This window comes from Spermophilus citellus, assembly GCF_964194105.1.
Source record: "Spermophilus citellus genome assembly, chromosome: 6".
Taxonomy (NCBI): Eukaryota; Metazoa; Chordata; class Mammalia; order Rodentia; family Sciuridae; genus Spermophilus; species Spermophilus citellus.
In genome coordinates, this window is record NC_138187.1 from 112,439,397 (window position 1) to 112,461,583 (window position 22,187).

The 22,187-nt window shown below is 35.3% G+C and overlaps 1 protein-coding gene across 1 annotated transcript in view; it reads right to left on the reverse strand.

The window, feature by feature from the left end:
* DNAH14 (dynein axonemal heavy chain 14) overlaps positions 1-22,187 on the reverse strand; it is a gene marked incomplete at both ends in the record, with an annotated part of 361,185 nt that overhangs the window by 86,421 nt on the left and 252,577 nt on the right. The window contains 6 exons of the mRNA XM_081298208.1: positions 8,129-8,224; positions 8,592-8,723; positions 11,831-11,990; positions 15,884-15,978; positions 19,821-19,946; positions 20,413-20,521. Of these exons, the coding sequence (XP_081154334.1) occupies positions 8,129-8,224; positions 8,592-8,723; positions 11,831-11,990; positions 15,884-15,978; positions 19,821-19,946; positions 20,413-20,521 (718 nt within the window). The remainder of the gene's footprint in view (positions 1-8,128; positions 8,225-8,591; positions 8,724-11,830; positions 11,991-15,883; positions 15,979-19,820; positions 19,947-20,412; positions 20,522-22,187) is intronic.

Here is a 22,187-nt window from a genome sequence, read left to right on the forward strand (position 1 = left end):
TACACATTAAATACTTTGGGCATGCTTATGCTAATAACTTAGAATTTATTCCTGGTTTACCCATAATAATTATTAAGTTGTTTGTACTTTTATATATGTTTTTTGTTTGCTTGCTCATTTCATTTGTTTTGATTCCACTGAGGAAACCATTCCTTTGTTATTCATGGCCTAGTTATTTAAATATTAATGTATAGGACCTAGCCACTAAATTGAACACTTGAGATGTCTATAATTTTTGCACTTGAGGAGTGACTGGAAGGTCTGAGGGTGGGCTCCTGCTTTCTTTGGGTAGGTGTTAGTCATTGGGTACCTGAAATATCTGTGCCTCATTTGTTAAGTGGGGGGTTACAATAATATTTATCTTGGAGTTGATGTTAGGATTAAATTGACTAATACAGGTAAAATGCTTAGAATAGTTCTCAGAACATGTTAAGTGTTCAGGAAGTTAACTGTTACTGTGGTAGTTGTTACTGATGTCATGAAAGATGATGGCTGAGGCTTAATACAAGTTTATACCTAGCAGTCAGCCTGGTGTAGCACAACCCTATACACAACTGCCACATCTGCCAGCAAGTGTCCTCACTGGCTATAAACTGCCTCTTTTTATTCTTTGACAATATTTTTTCTGTTGAACTATTAATATTTTGTTTGAGCATTTTAAAAATTATGAAACTGTATCTGATGTATATGCATTTGCAAATATTTTCTCCATTTTGTTCTTTGTCTTTATCTAGGGCTTATTTTGCACTTTGAAAATTTTATTACATTTAATCATTATATTTAAAACATTATTTTGAAAAATTCCAAAAATATCTGCTGGCATTTAAACTGTAATTACACCAAGTTCATGGATTAATATAGGGAACTTAAAATCTTTTGAATATTGTTTTATTTGGTTGAGCTTTATAATATTTTATATTGATACTGCACATTCTGTAATAAAGCTCATTCCTAGATATTTTATATTTCTGGTTGCTATTATAAATGAGGTTGTTTTCTTTCATTATGTCTTCTGACTGGTAGGAAAACTACTGCTATTGAATGTTAATTTTAATGTGTAAACCTTAGCAAAATCTCTTTTTGCTTATAGTTGTGTTTGCAATCTCTTGAATTTTCTAGTTATTAGCAAGTATTATAGACTGAGTGTTTGTGTCGCCCCCTGAATTCATGTGTTGAGATTCAAGCCCTGAATATGGTGATATTAGCAGGTGAATCCTTTGGGAGGTTATTATTCCAGTAAACAAGTGTGGAGCCTTGTTTAATGGAATGGGTGGTCTTATAAAAAAGACCAAGAAAGTCCCCTCATCCTTTCTGCCTTATCTTTCTGGGCCTTCACCAGACAATGAATCTTCTGGCATCTTGATCTTGGGACTTCCTAGCTTCCTAAATGGCATTTATAAACTACTCACTTTGTGGTATTTTATTATAGCAGCCCAAACAGACTAAGCCAAAGTAATGCCTCTTCTTCACAATTTTAAAAGAGTTTGAGAGACTGGTGATGATTCTTTAAATGTTTAGTAGAAATGTTTAGTAAAGTCATTCTGTTCCATGACTTTTGTTTTTCTTTTTCTTTCTTTTTTTTTTTTTTTTTTTTTTTTTTGTGGTGCTGGGGATTGAACCCAGGGCCTTGTGCATGCAAGGGAAGCACTCTACTAGTTGAGCTATATCCTCAGCCCTCTTTATTTTGATTATATATCTGTTAAGATTTTCTTTCTCTTCTTGAGTCAGTTTAGATACTTTCAGTGTTTCAATGAATTTTTCCATTTCTTCTATATCATCTACTTTGTTGATGAGTAATTAGTTGTTTGTAGTATGAAGACTAAGACTAAGAAAATCTTCTTTTAAAAAAAATCTTTATAAGTAGTAGTGTCTCACTTTCATTTCTGATTTTACTATCTTCTCTCTTTTTGTCTAAAATAGAGGTGTGTTAGCTTTGAAGACATTTCTTTTTTATTTAAATCAACCTTTGGTTTCATTGATTTTATTGTTTTTCTATCCTTTACTTTGTCTCTGCTCTAATCATTATTATTTCTTTCCTTCTGCTTGCTTTGAGTTTCATCTGTTTTTTCTAGTTCCTTAAGGTATAAAGTTAGGTTTTGAACTTGAGATCATCTTTTTAAAAAAAATTTATGTAGTTTTTAGTTGTAGATGGACGCAACTTTTTATTTATTTATTTATTTTTATGTGGTGCTGAGGATTGAACTCAGTGCTTCACATGTGCTAGGCAAGCACTCTACCACTGAGCCGAGCCACAAGACCAGCCTGAGATATTTTTTTTTTTAATTTTTTCTCTTTTTTTTTTAATTTTTAATATTTATTTTTTAGTTCTCGGCGGACACAACATCTTTGTTGGTATGTGGTGCTGAGGATCGAACCCGGGCCGCACGCATGCCAGGCGAGCGCACTACCGCTTGAGCCACATCCCCAGCCCTGAGATATTTTTTTAATGTAGGCATTTACTATTATAAATTTCTCTCTAAGCACTGCCTTTGGAGTATCTCATAAGTTTTGGTATATTGTATTTCCATTTTAATTTTTCTCTGAGTATTTTATAATTTCCCTTATTTGACCCACTGATTTTTTTAAGTATGTTATTTAACTTCTATATATTTTTGAATTTTCCTGTTATTGATTTAAAATTTCACCTTATTATGATCAGAATATCTACTCTATATGCTATCTGTCAATTTAAAATCTATTGAGACTTATTTTGTGGACTAAAATATGATCTGTCCTGGAGAATCTCTCATGAGCCCCTCAGAAGGACATGTATTCTGTTGTTGGTAGAGTATTTTGTAAATGTTCATTAAATCTAATTGCTTTATTGTGTTTAGTTCTTTACTTCCTTAATAGAGCCAAGTAAGAATACTAGTTGTTCTGCTAGAAGAAAACATAAGTCAACACTCTAACATATTGGACAGGCATTGACTTCCTTAGCAAGACCCCAAAAGCTTAAGAAATAAAACCAAGAATCAATAAATGGGAAAGCATCAAATTAAAAAGCTTCTGCACAGCAAAGGAAATGATAAGGAGAGTGAAGAGAGAATCTGCAGGAGAAAAAATTTTCTATCTGCTCTTCTGACAAAGGAGGGATTAATATCCAGAATATATAAAGAATTCAAAAAGCTTAGCACCAAGGAAATAAATTATCCAATCAAGAAATGGGCAAAAGAACTAAACAGACATTTCTCAAAAGAAGAAACACAAATGGTCAACAAATATATGAAAAAAATTTTAACATCTCTAGCAATCAGGGAAATGCAAATCAAAACTACACTAAGATTTCATCTCACTCCAGTCAAATGGCAATTATTAAGAATACAAATAAGAATAAATGCTGGCAAAAAATGTGGGGGAAAATGTATACTCATACATTGTTGATGGTCCTGCAAATTAATATAACCACTTTGGAAAACAGTATGGAGAGTCCAAAAAACAAAAACAAAAACAAACTAGGAATGGAACATCCATATGACCCAGCTATCCCACTCCATGGTATATATCCAAAGAACTAAAATCAGCATATTATAGTGATACAGACACATCAAGTTTATAGCAGTGCAACTCACTCTAGTCAAGATATGGTACAGTCCTGGTGCCTGTCAATAGATGAATGGATCAATAAAATGTGGCATATATACACAATGAGTTTTACTCATCCATAAAGGAGAATAAAATGTCATTTACCAGTAAATGGATGGAACTGAAGAACATCAAATTAAGAGAAATAAGTTAGATTCAGAAAATCAAGGGGTCGAATGTTTTCTCTCACATGCAGAAGCTAGAGGAAAGCAAGGGGGAGAAAAGTGGGATTCGGTAGTCATAAACATATAGGGAAGATCAACAGAGTAGAGGAAGGGGATTGATAGGATGGGAAAGGGGAAGAAATGTGGAATAAAATTGACAAGATTATGCTATGTACATGCATAAATATACTGCAGCAAATGTATATCTATAAAGCATTAATTAAAAATAAATAAATAAATAAATGAGTGAAAGGAAGACCTGTAGAGTAGAGGAAGGAGAATAGGTGAAGGGAGTAGAGGTGGAAATGGGGTAGGGGGTACCAGGATCTGAAATAAAGTAAATTAAACTCCATGCATGTATGATTATGTCAAAATAAACCAAAACTATTATGTATAACTATAATACACCAATAAAAACAAAACAAAACAAAAAGCTAAGAAACAGAAAAACCAAGAACACTAATTGCTGCCCTATTCATCAAGAACATCTCCCCCCACCTCCACACCCCCCCCCATTGCCCACCTTGTCTCCATACCCCTCTACAAACTCAGATGTAGGTCTCTGTTCTTGCCCATGACAAATATCCATTCTGATTGGTTGGTGCCTCTGGCACCCTGGTTGCTTAATATTTTGAATATCACTCCTTAATAGAAATGTTTTATACTGTAGTAGTTGAACATGTGGTTTTAGAATTAGACAGACCCTACTAAGAATGTTTGCAGCATTCTTTTGGTAGCTGGAGATCTTGAACAGATTAACCAAATCTTTCAAATTTAGTTTTCTCATTTGTAAATATCTAGTTCTGGATATTGTTTTGAGGATTAAATGAGAAAATGTATATAAAACACTAGCATAGTGCTTGGAACACAGTAGCATTAAAAAATATTAGCTGTTATCAGCACCTATCAAAGTAAAACTACATAGATAAAATATTAGCAATAAAATGATATATCAACATAAAACAAATTCTGTCCAAATTTGTTTATTTCCTTCAAAAATGTCCAATACTATTTATATAACTGAGTTCTCAAGAAATGCCTGTGAGACCAGGAAGGTAGCATAAATGCTTGAAGTGGATTAGGGATTGATCATAGCCAACTATGAATATAGGGAATACAGGCTGGGTTGCCAGATCTGAGTTTTCAAGAGAAGATAGGGATTCAGAGTTTAATGAAATTCATAGATTTTTGAATGTAGATAATTGCATCAAAACATGTATGTGTGCAGGGGAGACTATATAGACCAAAAGATGTCAATGGACTGTTGCCATCTTTGAATTATATTACTTCACCTACTCTCAGAATGTATATGAAGTACAGAAATAATAGGGATATATAATAGGGATAAATATCAACTCTAGTTCTAGTTCTAATAATGATACTTTATTTTAATTTAAATCCAGACATTTAAGAAATGTCTTATAGAACCATATGATCATCTCGATAGACGCAGAAAAAGCATTTGACAAAGTACAGCATCCCTTTATGTTCAAAACATTAGAAAAAATAGGGATAACAGGAACTTACCTTGACATTGTAAAAGCTATCTATGCTAAGCCTCAGGCTAGCATCATTCTGAATGGAGAAAAATTGAAGGCATTCCCTCTAAAATCTGGAACAAGACAGGGATGCCCCCTATCACCACTTCTATTCAATATAGTTCTCGAAACACTGGCCAGAGCAATTAGACAGACGAAAGAAATTAAAGGCATAAAAATAGGAAAAGAAGAACTTAAATTATCACTATTTGCGGATGACATGATTCTATACCTAGAAGACCCAAAACGGTCTACAAAAAAACTACTAGAACTAATAAATGAATTCAGCAAAGTGGCAGGATATAAAATCAACACACATAAATCAAAGGCATTTCTGTATATCAGTGACAAAACTTCTGAAATGGAAATGAGGAAAAACACTCCATTCACAATAACCTCAAAAAAAATAAAATACTTGGGAATCAACCTAACAAAAGAGGTGAAAGACCTATACAATGAAAACTACAGATCCCTAAAGAAAGAAATTGAAGAGGAGCTTAGAAGATGGAAAAATATACCCTGTTCATGGATAGGCAGAACTAACATCATCAAAATGGTGATATTACCAAAAGTTCTCTATAGGTTCAATGCAATGCCAATCAAAATCCCAATGGCATTTCTTGTAGAAATAGATAAAGCAATCATGAAATTCATATGGAAAAATAAAAGACCCAGAATAGCAAAAACAATTCTAAGCAGGAAGTGTGAATCAGGTGGTATAGTGATACCAGATTTCAAACTATATTACAGAGCAATAGTAATAAAAACAGCATGGTACTGGTACCAGAACAGGCGGGTGGACCAATGGTACAGAATAGAGGACACAGAGACTAAACCACAAAGCTACAACTATCTTATATTTGATAAAGGAGCTAAAAACATGCAATGGAGAAAGGATAGCATCTTCAACAAATGGTGTTGGGAAAACTGGAAATCCATATGCAACAAAATGAAACTGAATCCCCTCCTCTCGCCATGCACAAAAGTCAACTCAAAGTGGATAAAGGAGCTAGATATCAAATCAGAGACTCTCCGTCTGATAGAAGAAAAAGTTGGCTCCGATCTACAGATTGTGGGGACGGGCTCAAAATTCCTTAATAGGACACCCATAGCACAAGAGTTAGTAACAAGAATCAACAAATGGGACTTTCTTAAACTAAAAAGTTTTTTCTCAGCAAGAGAAACAATAAGAGAGGTAAATAGGGAGCCTACATCCTGGGAACAAATTTTTACTCCTCACACTTCAGATAGAGCCCTAATATCCAGAGTATACAAAGAGCTCAAAAAATTAGACAATAAGATAACAAATAACCCAATTAACAAATGGGCCAAGGACCTGAACAGACACTTCTCAGAGGAGGACATATAATCAATCAACAAGTACATGAAAAAATGCTCACCATCTCTAGCAGTCAAGGAAATGCAAATCAAAACCACCCTAAGATACCACCTCACCCCAGTAAGATTGGCAGCCATGATGAAGTCAAACAACAACAAGTGTTGGCGAGGATGTGGGGAAAAGGGTACTCTTGTACACTGCTGGTGGGACTGCAAACGGGTGCGGCCAATTTGGAAAGCAGTATGGAGATTCCTGGGAAAGCTGGGAATGGAAACACCATTTGACCCAGCTATTGCCCTACTCGGACTATTTCCTGAAGACCTTAAAAGAGCACACTACAGGGATACTGCCACATCGATGTTCATAGCAGCACAATACACAATTGCTAGACTGTGGAATCAACCCAGATGCCCTTCAATAGATGAATGGATAAAAAAAATGTGGCATTTATACACCATGGAGTATTACGCAGCACTAAAAAATGACAAAATCACGGAATTTGCAGGGAAATGGATGGCACTAGAGCAGATTATGCTTAGTGAAGCTAGCCAATCCCTAAAAAACAAATACCAAATGTCTTCCTTGATATAATGAGAGCAACTAAGAACAGAACAGGGAGGATGAGCAGGAAGAAAAGATTAGCATTAAACAGAGACATGAGGCGGGAGGGAAAGGGAGAAAAAAAAGGGAAATCACATGGAAATGGAGGGAGACCCTCATTGTTATACAAAATTACATTTAAGAGTTTACGAGGGGAATGGGATAACAAACATGGAGGGAAATGAATTACAGTAGATGGGGTAGAGAGAGAAGATGGGAGGGGAGGGGAGGGGGGATAGTAGAGGATAGGAAAAGTAGCAGAATACAACAGTCACTATTATGGCAGTATGTAAAAATGTGATGTGTAACCGATGTGATTCTGCAATCTGTATTTGGGAAAAAATGGGAGTTCATAACCCAACTGATTCTAATTTATGAAATATGATTTGTCATGAGCTTTGTAAAGTTGTGAACATCCAATAAAAAAAAAATTAAATAAATGAAAATAATATGTTCATGAAAATAAAAATCTTTAAAATGTAAAAAAAAAAAAAAAGAAATGTCTTATAAAAATGTCTTATAAAGTAAAAGAGTAAACTATAGAAACAGGCTAAATACAGATTTTTAGGAATTCATGTGGGTACTGGTTAATATTTGGTAGACTAAAGTTCTAAAGATTTCCTGGGAGAAATTTGGTAAAATGCAAATTAAAATGTTATTGCAAATTAATATGTTAATAATTAACATATTGAAGGTTTTAGCAGACACAAAGAGCTTTCTTTAATAAGTTCTACTGAGATAACTTTTCTGGGGGGTGGTGCTGGGATGAACCAGGATGAACATATGCTAGGCAAGCATTCTGCAATTGAGCTATCCCCTCAGTGCCCTGAGATAATAACTATTTTCTGGTATTTTTGTATATTTCAGAAAGGTATTGAGAATTTAACAAGTAAAAAAATTCTTACCAGCTGTAAACCTCTCTGTTTTTCAGCCAACCTTTGTTGTGCAATTTTTAGAACGCTTTGAGCTTCAGCCACTTGGTTTTGTTTAGGGACTACCACCTTAAATAGAATGCCAGAATATTTAGGTATTGAAAAAGTCAAGTTTACTATTAAGAATGCCACTAACCATGAAAGATATTTATAAGTGTCAACCGTTAAAATAAACTTTCCTGGAATTTCCTATGTGTGCATAGGGGATATAAAGTAGCTTACTATGGTAACTAAAATAAATAAAATAATACATGATTGTTGTCAGAGAAAAATGTAATAGGAGCACTTGACATCTGTGTGAGTTAGTATATTGTATTTGATTAAAATGGATTTCATTAGGCATTCTTTCCACAGAAGTTCATTTTAAAAATAATTTCTGGAACTTTTTGGTATATCACTTTCAAATCATCACAGAGATTAAGGAGAAAAAGCATACCTTCCGTACTTCATGATAGTTGTTCAAAGCTATAACCCACTGGCACATAGAGCGGCAAGCAACAGAAATCAGAGCAAGCTTGGTTGGGTTGAAATCAGGCAAGCTTAAAATTTTTTTCAGTTTCAGGAAAACCTAGAGAGAATATACATGTTACATGAGAAAGAAATATTATTGATCTAGTTTTCCCCAATGTACAATAGAATGAATGAATTTTTTAGTTCCTATAAAAAAGACTCAACTACTTGTTAATTGCAGAAGCAGACATATCTGTCTAGGTTACAAAATGGCCCTAGGTCAGGAGGAGAAAACCCTCTTTACTGAAAAACTGCTACTGCTATTGTTCAGTAGCTTTGCTATGGTTTTTCAAAAGGAACTCTAGCTTTTGGAAATATGGTATACAAGGAGGCCTGAAGTCCCCTGTGTACTCCATTTTGAGATGACTATGTTCTGTCCTCACAACCTTCACTGGTTTGACTACTCATTCAGTGGTTTGACTACTCCAAGATGATGGGATGGCCTGGGGCATACTGAGGCCCACTGAGGATGATCTCTCACTTAGCTGTGTCATGTGCTCATAGATCCACTTCAGCTAAATGTTAACACCTTGAGTTAGGTATATAGAATTTCTCATCTCTTTCTGGGAGCCATATTTGGAATATGGCTTTTTTTGGAATATGGCCTTTCCAACCAGGCAACTCCTCTCTTGCCTGAAGAACAGAACCACTTCCTGAATAATTTAGATGCCAAGTGGTCCATTCTCAAATTATTTGTTTCTTATTATTACTTAACATACTGTTAGGCTTTTAAAATATTTTATTTGTTGTTTTTAGATATACATGCCAGTAGGGTATATTTTGACATATTATATTCACATGGAGTACAACCCATTCCAATTAGGATCCCATTCTTGTGGTTGTCCATTATGTGGAGTTATACCTATCGTGTATTCATATATGAACATAGAAAGTTATGTCTGATTCATTCTACTGTCTTTCTTATTCCTATCTCCCCCTTCCTTACCTTCATTCTCCTTTGTCTAATCCAATGAGCTTGTATACTTCTCCCCCCTACCTCCCCTTGTTATGGGTTAGCATCCACATATCAGAATGAACATTCTGTCTTTGGTTTTGTGAGACTGGCTTATTTCACCTAGCATGATATTCTCCAGTTCCATCTATTTACCAGCAAATGCCATAATTTCATTCTTCTTTTTGGCTAAATAATATTCCATTGTGTATATGTACCACAATTTCTTTATCCATTCATCTATTGAAGGGCACCTAGGTTGGTTCCATAGCTTAGCTATTGTGAATTGAGCTGCTATGAATATTGATGTGGCTACATAATTATGCTGATTTTAAGTCTTTTGGGTATATACCAAGGAGTGGGATAACTGGGCCAGATAGTGGTCCCATTTCAAGCTTTCTGAGGAATCTACATACTGCTTTTCAGAGTGTTTGCACCAATTTTCAGTCCTACCAGCAATGTATGAGTGTACCTTTTTCCCCACATTCTTGCCAACATTTGTTCTTTAAATGAGCTATTAATTACTTTTAGCTTAAAAAATATACCTAAACAAAATCATAGGGGATCATATTTGCTAATTATTGTCCAGACAGTAAATGTTTGTTGTACTAATTCATGAACAATATGGATATTGACACTAAATTCTGCTAAAAATTCACATTATTCATATACAACCCTGTACTTTCTATTAATACAGATCACCATCATACTAGTTAACAGTCTAATTTATAATTTAATATCTATCTTCCCTGTTATAACAGAAGGAATAGGTTGGTCTTATAAACTACTCTGTCCTCATGTCTATTAGAAGGAAGATGTTCCTTCAATGTTTATTGAATGACTTAATGATCACTCACCCTTTCGTCCAGGACAGTGCCACTCATAAAGGCCAAACGCCACCTATGTAACCACAGGCTAGTAATGCTGCAATTAGTCTGCTTATGATCTTAGCTCTCAGTTCATCTGCTAATATAATATCACAGTTTGGATATTCTCCCATCCTCAGTCATCAAACTTCACATTTTTAGGCATTTGATATAGCATTGACCACATTTTTGTACCAAAATCTGCATTAGATTCCTTTTGGCTACTATAATAAATTATCACAAATTGGATGACTTAAAACATTTTAAGTCTCTCACAATTCTGGAGGCTAGAAGTCTGAAATAGAGATGTAGGTAGGTTTCTAGTACCTTTCAGCTTCTGGGGCTCCTGGCATTACTAGCCTGTGGTTACATAGGTGGCATTTGGCCTTCTTTCTACTTCCATGTACTGTGTCTTGGTCCAGGCCTCTGTAACCTCTTGCTTATTCTGGCTGATCTTGTTTTTTTCTCTTTATGAGAGTCACCTGTCCAACCTGGCCTACCTCACTCTACTGGTGTCTTAAAATCTGCTGTTTGTGGGGCTGGGGATGTGGCTTAAGCCGTAGCGTGCTCGCCTGGCATGTGTGCAGCCCGGGTTCCACCCTCAGCAGCACCACATACAAAGATGTTGTATCTGCCGAAAACTAAAAAATAAATATTAAAAATTCTCTCTCTCTCTCTCTCTCTCTCTCTCACCTCTCTCTTAAAAAAAATCTGCTGTTTGTCCAGGACTTTGGCCTTACTGGATGTTCTCCAGAAAATTTATGTTCTTTTGAATTAAATCTGCTATAGCAAATATAGGAAATTCCAATAGAATTGCCAGAGTTATTTTATTTAAAATTTTTAATGCCTTAATCTGTACTTCCCATCTCCTCACATATGGATTAATATTTGTAAAGCACTCAGAACAATGTCTTATACATGCTATTATATGAACACTTGTTACACAAATAAAAATAAATCTTAAACACCTTTATGCATTCATTATGTGCTCATAATGTACTGCAATCCACCCAGAAAGACTCTCTCCAACTGTTGTCCCGTTACTTTGCTAATCTTTATTATTTAAAGAGATTTAGAGACATGATATTTTTCCAATTTCAGGGACATGTTGCCTTTCCTTGACACTTCCAGGAAATCTATTAAGTTTGGTTATGCAGCTTGCTCTCTGATTTTCTAAATCTCATCATTGTCTTCTGCTTCTAATATATTTTTTCCTTTAAAAAGTTTTTATTTGAAAGTTTTTTTCACTTCTAATACAGAATTCCAATTCTAATACTTCTATTTGACTCCATAGGTTATAAATATGAAAGGCATCTATTATGCATTAATTAGGGAGCAAGTGTTTACCTTATCAGGTATGTTGTCCTTGTCAAGATTAATCAGTTTCTTTAGAAAACCAGTTTCTGAAAGAAGCAGCTTTGCAGTTGCCCAGTTAGCTTTCTTTTGCAGAAGAATACACACTGCATTCATGACAGTCAGCACAAGAAAGGGAGGCTTTGTGTATACCCTGTAATAGGCAGTGAGAAGTAATCAACTTCAGGATGAAAAATCAAATGCATTCTGAAAACTCTCTCAGAAGAAAACACACACACACACACACACACACACACACACACAGGTTTTTAACAGGAGTTATTTGGTGATCTTTTAAAATCTGAGTTTCTTTAGTAATTGGTTATCTTTGCTTTATGAAGATGAGAGCCATAAATCTAAATATACAGAACATTTGAGTTAGAGACTAATTCGTTTTATTTTAAAAGTGTCCACTGCAGAGTCATTTAAAAAATAGGAACATCCTATTCCTATGTGCCACTTTTCAGGAACAAATATTTGATGCAAAGTGAGGCCTGCTTATATTAGTCCTCCATTACTTCATACAAGGAGTCTGTCTTGGATCCTTACTGATTTACCCCAATCTGCGTTTTCTATGCTCTTTTTTCTTCCTTTAGTGACGGATACAAAGAGTGGCAAAGGATTAATACTCTCATGGGGCCATCATTTACATTTTCATTATAAAAACAGCAGCAAGGAAAGAGAATGAACTAAGTTGTGCATGTGCCAGATGTCTCTGCCACATGTCTGGGAATAGCAACAGAGATCTTAATAGAAGCTCCCTCATTTGGGTGGCATTTTGAAGTGAGTTAAATGCACATTAGCACTATCACAAAAGAGACTCTTTAAAAACAAACAAACAAAGTGTATGCAGGGAAATTTAAGGACAAGGCTGGTTTTCTTCAGCTTTTATAGTGCTAGGGCAGGGGAAGGAAACCTCTCAGTATGAAACTAGCCTTTATTGAGCAGTGTCTTAGGCAAGACTTTGTTCTGAGCATTGTAATTCATCCAGTCATTTCAACATTTACTGTCCCATTGCATAAAAGAGAAGCTCAGGCATAGGTAATACTGCTAGAAAGTGGCAGTGCCAGGATTTCAACCCAGGAAGCTTGGTACCAGAGCCATGCATGTAACCACCATGATACACTGCCCCTCTGAAATTAGCCTAGAGGGAATTTGGACTGATATCTCTGTCAGGAATATCTGCCACAGAAAAAATTGAGAGAGGAGAACTTTCTGGGACAAAGTCACCAGGTATGGGGGTGAAGCCTAAATTGGAAAAGGATTGGCTTCTGTAATCACTCTGATGCCATCTCCTGACACTCCTTGCCCACTGAGCTTTAGCCTTCTTGGTCTTTTGTATTTCCTGAAGGTCACCAAGCACATGTTTATCATATCAATTTTGTGCTTTCCATTCCTTTGCTTGGAACACTATTCCTCTAGATATCTACCTACTTTACATAGAAACTTCATTCAGTTCTCTGTTACAATGTTAATTTTCCAGAGAAGCTTTCTCTAGCTGTAACTTCAGTGCCTCAGTGCCTGGCACACAGTGTGTACTCAATATTCTTGGCAAATGAAAGAAAAAATAAATGCATAGGAATGAATGCTTATGAATGAAGTAAAAAAGGAAAAGGACATTAAAAATTCACTCCCCTTTTCCGGCTTCTCTCTGTGCATTTGTTTTTCAACCTTAAGTGCATTAACTGCAGCATTGTGATGGGCTTCTTTGTGGTTGTTGGTTTTGGTACAGGCGATTGAACCCAGTACCTCTCTCATGCTAGGCAAGTACTCTACCACTTAGCTACACGCCTAGCCTGTATTTTAGTTATTTTATTTTGTGACAGGATCTCTCTAAGTTGCCCAGGCTGACCCTGAATTTGTGATCCTGCTGCTTCAGCCTCCTGAGCAGTTGGAATTGCAGCAGGGCCATGGCACCTGGCTGTATGCTTCTGTCCTTTACCATAAAAAAATTTGTTTAAAAAATACTTCTTTCTACTGTTTTATATCCTTATCACAAGATTTAATACAGTGTTATAAATACGATGATAGATTTGTTCCATGTTTCCACATCTTTTACTGAAATATTACTTTGTAAAAAGAATAAAAACACATCCTAAGATATAATATGCAAACTCTCCTTATTTGTTCAATGGGAGATCTCAAGTTAAAAATATGTTACTGACAGATTCAACTTAGAATCAACAGGATCAGATCTTTGTACTCTAAATTATTTAATTTCTTTCAGTATTTTCTTAGCATTTCTTTTTAATCACTACAATGTGTAGAATGGGAAAAGACAGAGGAGGGGAAGCACTTCCCACAGCGACACCTTGTGATAACATCCAACACTGCAGTCTCAGATGGGCAGCTATGCATTCCTACTATAGTCTCTCTACAGCTAAACTGGCTAAGTAGGGTGGCATAAATATTGTCCTCTTACTTTTGGAGCTACAGTTCAGATAATACTGTATTTTACCAGTTCTAAGATGTAAATTTTTACATATCATAGGCTGGGATTCAGTTTATAACAAATGGCACATCATAGTTTAATTGGCAGTATTTTTTCTTTCTTAAAATAATAATATGCCTTACAATGCAATAGAATAGAAGACACAGAGATAAATCAATAGAGATACAATCATCTGATGCATATGTCAAAGGAAAAGATACTTTTTAAAACAAATCATACTGGGAAAACTGGATATCCATATGTAGAAGAGTGAAACTTTGTCCCTATATCTCCCTGCAGGAGTCAAAGTGGATCAAACACCTAGGCAGTAGACCAGAAACTTTGCAACTGCTAGAAGAAAACATGGAATTGACACTCCCAAGATATTGGCACAGGCACCAACTTCCTTAACAAGACCTTGAAAGCCCAAGAAATAAAACCAAGAATCAATACGTAGAATGGCATCAAATTAAAAAGCTACTGCCTAGCAAAGGAAATGATTGAAAGTATGAAGAGAGAGCTACAGAATGGGAGGAAATCTTTGCAAGATTCTCCTCTAGGGCTGGGATTGTAGCTTAATGGTAGATTGCTTGCCTCGCATGTGTGAGGCCCTGGGTTCGATCCTCAGCACCACATAAAAATAAACAAATAAAAATAAAGATATTGTGTCCATCTCAACTAAAAAAAAATAAAAATACTCCTCTAATAGGAATGTATTAAAGAACTCCAAAAACTTAACACCAAAACCCCAAACAACACAATTAATAAATGGGGAAAAATTAATCAGACACTTCTCAAAAGAAGAATACAAATGGCTGACAAATATATGAAAAAAATGTTCAGCATCTCTAGCAACCTTACTTCAGCCAGAATGGCAATTATTAAGAATTAAAATAAGAAATATGGCATTTGCAAGATTTCTTAAATAGATAAAACTGAAGAACATCATGCTAAGTAAAATAAGCTGGACCCAAGAAGTCAAAAGTCAAATGTTTCCTTTCATATGCAGAAGTCAAACCAAAATAAGGGAAAAAAAAAGAAAAGGGGGGGAGTCCCATGAAAACAGAAGAGAGATCTGAGGAGTAGAAGAAGGGAATTGAGGGGAGAAAGGAGGGAGGTGAAAAGGGAGGAACAGGGGAATGAAACTGATCATATTATCCTATGTACATATATGAATACACCACAGTGAATGTCACCTTTATGTATGTGTATAGTGTACTAATTAAAAAACTATTAATTAACAGGAGAAAGACTGGTCAAATAGAGGAAAGGAATAGGGGGAGGAAGTAGGGGAGGGAAAGGGAAAGTACTGGGACTGACTTAGAACAAATTAAATTCCATGGTTGTATAATTATATCAAATGAGCATCAATATTATGTATAAATATAATGTACTAATAAAAAATTCTAAAAATAACGACATGCCTTGCAATTGATAGCATCATAAAATTGACAACATACCGTGTATACTACACATAATGAAAAATGTGAAGTAAACAAGATGAGTTAAAAAGGAATTAATCTAAAATTGCAGTAGAGAATTAATAACATTTATCATGAATTTATCATTTAATCTGAACTGTTCTAACTCAGAAGAAAGTTAAGTGAATTAGTTACCTTAATTCAGCAACATCAGATTTATCCAGGGCATTTAGATCAACGATTGCATTTTCTATAGCTGGTAGCACACTTTTTAGTTCATTGGCAGTTTTCTGTAATAAAAATTTAAGCCCCTAAATACATATGAGTGCATATAGTTGCAGATCTGACATATTTATGTCAAGATTTCTTAAATAGATTATATGTATATATTGAACCTGGAAAATATAATCTGACATTTTTATAATGCCTGTAAATTATGCATCTTGTATGACTTAGGTCTGTGCACACATGCTTATACTGTTGTTTACATGTTTACATGGGTCATAGTCCTAAATGTAGTGTATTATCTCATAATCCCTGATGAGAAAGTATTGTTGTGGGGTTCTCACACAGAAAGACAGGGCACTGGAGCATTTTGAAGGTGCCATGCTCTTCTTCTTGATTCTGAGAAAGTCCCTACACAGTATCACTAAGAAGCAAAAACACTGATTGGCTTCTGCCTTCTCTTTTAGACTCAGTGTAGTATTAAGAATGCCCTTTTGAGGAGTGGTTCAGTTAAAGGGGGGATTACTGTGGAGCTAAAAAAAGTTCTTTACTTCTACATATCCTTTCCAAGTGCATGACAGGAACACTGCTGATACGTTTGCAGGGTCATATGTTTTCGTTAAACTTGCTAAAATAAGACTTTTTCACTATACTCTCTTAGGACCAATTTCTCTTTCTACTTTGCCTCACTCATTGTCAACTATCCTTTCATGGCTGTGGACATTTTTGGGATCTAGCTAAGGAGCTGAATTAGGAATTATATTTCTGCTGCTCACCATGAATTCCCTGTATAATAAAGTTATTGTAAGTTATCTGGAATGGGAATGGCTTCCAGAAATACTTCTGTTGTCCACTGTTCAAACTTTCCTGGTGATGTGACATTAATGTGCAGGGTAAGAAGTCATACTACAATATAAACTTGTCCTGTTGTGCTTGGCAGCAGAAATTACGTGGTTAGCAGGGGGAAAACAAGGTTTGCTATGTATTGGTCAGGAGCTGATCTGTTGAAAATCCTTCCATTTATTAGATGTAAAAAATTGTAAGCCAAGGTTTGGATTTTCACTGACACATACTCAAAATGGAAGTATGAGTATAGTTGATAAGCAGCATTTACTATTCTAAATCTACCATGGATTTCTTAAATGAGAATTGTGAAAAACAGAATAAATCAGAATTTATAGTTTTTAAAGTAATAATTGTTCTGCTTAGAAAACTTCATTGAAATAAGTGAGAAATTATAGATTGCTAATGTAAGGGTAAAATTTCTAAGCTGTTTCTAAACTGCAAAGCCTGAGTTAAAGTGTAAAAGACCAGGTATTGTTAAAATTCCTCTGCTACCCCCCAAACCTGAAATTCTTGTAGCTGTTAGGACAATACTGGAACTGCCCAGTAAATATTCCCACTGACTCCCTGGTTGTCTAATAACCTGGGACTCTGTGTAGTTTGTCATGTAGTTATTTAGGACCTAAACCAATCAGTTTGAATGTGTACCCCACTTAGGAGTGACCAATCACCCCCGCCCAATCTGTTCCCGCCAATGAATGTACTAATCATGTCTCAGAGTTGTTGTTCAATTTTCCCGCGCCGCCTCATGATGATTTGTTCTGATGTATGCAAAGCCCCCGCCCTCCCCAAAAACGTGTACTTAAGCACTGCTTGACCTCTGCTCGGGGCTCTGGGCTGCTCTCGCTTTTTGAGCGAGCCTGCCTGGGACCTCAGCGCGCTGAACTGGATCCTCAATAAACTCCCTCCTGCTTATTGCATGAAGCCAGTCTCTTGTGGTCTCTTCCTCCGACGGTTTGCCTGACCCTTACACTAATATAATTGAAAAAAGTGCTTTCTTGAATATAAATTCTATCATCTATCTATTTACAAACTTGTGGAATAGGAAATAAAATAATTAACTGATAAGTCACTTTTAGATTTTAGAGATTATAAGTACAGTGAGTAGCAAATCATAATGAGAAATTTTAGATCATACCAAAAGTAATAATTTATTAAGAGGAAAATTGCATGAGGATATATGTGGCTCTGGGTTTTTAAATCATCCAGGTAATGAAGAAGAATAACTCATATGATCATGTTAGGAAAATTTATATTTCTTGCTAAGTTTATAAGAAATATTGACATTAATGAAAAGAACATAAATGTCGGGAAATACTTATATAAAGAGGACTTGATGGAAAACTGGTCAATAAATGTCATTTTAAACAGTATTTAAAATTAATCACTCACAAATAATCTTGAAATGCCATTACCCCTTATTCCAAGTTTGACAGTTATTCTAGAAATGTTCATGATATTGTCAATAATGAGTTTATAAAGTTGGAGGAAAGTTGTAAACTATCAAATGTTGAGAGCCACAGCCGCCTGGCATTTGCCAGAGGGAATGTTTGAAAGGTGACGCCAGCGAACCATTGAGATGATGATTTGAGTTAAGCTATATATAATTGCTGTGATGCTGGATCGATTGTATTGTATATTTGACCTTTACTGTCAGGCAATGGGGTGGCTCTTGCTGCCTCTGGTGCCCCGCTGCTTCGAAGTTCTCCGCTGCTTTGGAGTTCTCTCCGGGGATTCCTGGAGGGTTCGAGTTGGTTGGGGAAGGTCCGGAGGAGGGATTTCCGGTTGGTGTGGTGTGTGCCAGGAGGAGCTGAGTGGGTGGTGTTAGAGAGAGGTTCCCGGGGAGCGTGTGTGGAGTGTGCTGGTGGAGTTCGGAAATAAAGTTTGTTCCTGCTTGAGTGGCTCGTGATTTGTGCCCAGCCAGACTGCGGCAATCAAAAATGGGTATGTAGCTTGAAAAGATTTCTGACAGGGAACTTTGGATTGAAAGTAATGCTGATTGGCTGGGGATGTGGCTCAAGTGGTAGCATGTTTGCCTGGCAGGCGCTGGGTTCTATCCTCAGCACCACATACAAATAAAGATGTTGTGTCCGCCACAAACTAAAAAATAAATATTAAAAAATTCTCTCTCTCTCTTAAAAAAAAAAGTAATGCTGATAAATGGAAGCAGAATGACAGCAAAAAAAAAAAAAAAAAAAAGCCAGGTTGATGCTTTTCTTATTCCTGACATGAACTTTTCTTGAGCCAGTTTACAAGGGAAAAATCAATAGTGAGCTAGTCAGATCTGAAAAAAAGCCAACCAAAACATTTTGAAATTACCAAGAGGACTACTTGAACTACATATTCATATTCACTATGGTTCAGAATAAACCTTGTCCTAAGTTTTTATTGTGCTTTGGGATATTAGCCAATGGCAGTAGCACTTATATGTAATTTGTAAATAAATAATTATACACATACTGGTGTGTGTGTGTGTGTGTATTTTAATTGATAAAATTACTTCAACAAAGACATGAAAGAAGTCCCACTCTCCATAGCATGAGAGACTATTGATGGAACAGAGTTAAGCACTGGGAAATCTGATGAATCACGCTGGGTTCTGCTGGTATTTTGACCAGACAGGATAGTTAGGAATAACCGATTTAAAAACAGGACTATTCAGTGAACAAAAGAAGTGATATAAACCAAGAACCTAGGTCCTAGAACTGCTTTGTTTCTTGCAGACGTTCCTTTTGGAGGCCAAATGTATTTTTAAAATTAATTAATTAGTTAATTAATTTTTATTAGTGTACTTTAGTTATATATTTTTGAGATAGTCTTGAATGATTTTCTGTCATTGAAACCCTCAGAGCCTCCTAGGAGTGCTGATTAGTCAAGGACAGGGACCAGTCATCTTTGTACTCCTTATTTTCATTTAATAGTGTGCTGGGTGTAGTGGGGACTCAATAAATATTTGTTGGGATAAAAATAAAAAGCATTCATAGTTGGTCTGATGTTTACGTTGGGGGTTAGAAAATAATTTTTCAAATCTAAAATATTTTTATTGTCTATATTTTAATTTTACCTGAGCATAATCTTCCACAATTCTTACTTCTTCTGCCATAATTTCTTCATCCTGTTTAACAAGTATCTGAACTTTCTCAACTACTTGTGAATCTTTCTCGAGTTTTTCCATCAGAGCTTCTATTTCCTAATGAACCAAATGAGTTTTCTTAGAATAAATTTTGAAACATGATCTCTTTTGAAAGGAGAAATTAAAATAGCTCGTTTTTTTATTATAAAATTTATCAAAGTCAGCTGAAATACTTCTACTTAGAATAGTTGATAGACTACAAGCCACCACAGCATATTTCATATGGATTTAACTAAGGAATCTCTCTTTATAATATTCTACAGTTAGTTATATACCTAATGTTCACACTAAATTATTAAAATGTTATCAAGTTACTATTTTGCTGTTATTGCTGGAATTCACCCCCCTCATTTTACAAATAAGAAAAATTGAAACTAAAGGAGATAAAATAATTTCTTCAAGTTTGCACAGGTGCATGATAGTGCAGTTCTAAGTCACCTTTGCCAGGTACCTGAGTCTTTGTGTTCAAACAATGGTCTAGGTTAGACTATAAAATATTTAAGAGATTTAAAATCAAACATACCTTTGTTTTCTGTTCAATTTTAGGGCCAAGAATCAAGAGCTCCTCCTGCATTTCTGTAACTAGTGTGGTTGCTTCCAGGATCTTGGATTGACCTATGTGGAAACGGCACCTGAAGGAAAAAGAAAGCCTGGGCTGAGTCTTTTGGGTCTGAAGTGCTTGGACCCAGAAGTGTTTCAGATTTTGGAGTTTTTCGAGTTTTGGAATATTTCCATAGACCTTTCCAGTTGAGCCTCCCTTACCTGAAAATTCAAAGTCTGAAACTTTTTCAGCATTATGTTGGTGCTCAAAAAGTTTCGGATTTTGGATTTTTAGATTAGGGAGGATGGATCCAAAGTTCAGGGATGCTCAACAATCTGTATTAAAAAGGTGTAAGACACAAAATATTAGTGACATAATTTGATAGCATATCAAAGGCCAAATGGGGTTAATTCCAGGGATGGAAGACTAGTTCAGTATTTGAAAGTAAATCATTATATTGACCATTACAAAATTCATGAAAATAACTCTTTTTTAAAATTGTTTCTTTTTAATCATACATAGTATATTCTATATAGTAGAATCCATTTTGATAAAAATTATACAAGCATGGAACATATATCTTATTCTGATTAGGACCCCATTATTGTAGATATATATCGTGATAGGATTCACTTATTTTCATATATATATATATATATATATATATATATATATATATATATACACATACATACACATAGGAAAATTATGTTAGATTCATTCTACTGCCTTTCCTATTCCTATCCCCAATCTCGTCCCTTCATTCCCCTTTGTCTAATCTACTGAACTTCTTTTCCTCCCCTCCCTGCCTTTATTGTGGTTTAGCTCCCACATATTAGAGAAAACATTTGACCTTTGGTTTTTTGGGATTGGCTTATTTCATTTAGCACGTTAGTCTCCAGATCTACCTATTTACTGGAAAATGTCTTTGTGGCTGAGTAATTTTCAATTACTTTATCCACAATTTTTTTTATCCATTCATCATGATAAAAACTCCTATAAAACTAAGAATCAAGAGGAAGTCCCTCAATTTTATAAAGAATGGGTACATTAAAAATAAAATGAACTTTAGGGAAAATCTGAAAAAGAAAACTGGAAATCTGAGACTTATCTTCTAGTGGAGCATATCCTTGACAGGCCATTTGGGCTTTAAATATGATAATTCTCTAGGAGGGCACCTCCAATTTAAATAGAATATTTAATTATGAGGTTTGGGGTGGAGAAAAAGTCCTAATTGGCTATAAGAGACCCAAACCACATAATCAACTCTTCCCAGTTTTTCTTATCCCATATTTACCCCTGGAAAACTGGGGTAAGGGAATTTGTACATAGCAAGGAAGAGTTGGAAAATGGGGAACTATCGCCTCATACTTCTTCTACCACCTAGCTATACTTGCTAGATATTGGCCTGTTATGGATATTGATGATAAATCATCAAAATATAAAGTGATGACCCTTAGGGTGGCCCTGGTGGAAGATGTTCTAGGATAATATGATGAATGCAAGGAAGAAACTGTTGAGCTATCCAGGCACATGTGTGGAAAAGACATGAGGAAGACTAACAAAAGGGAAAGTAATTGCAACACTTTTTTTGCATCAATTTGATATGATTGTGTGATTTTTCTGCTAGGTCTATTAATATGCTGAATATATTGATTGACTTTCAAATACTGAGCCAGTCCTACATCCCTGGTTTGGCCATGATGTAAAATTACTTTTATATACTATCAAATTATATTTGCTAATATTTTGTTTTG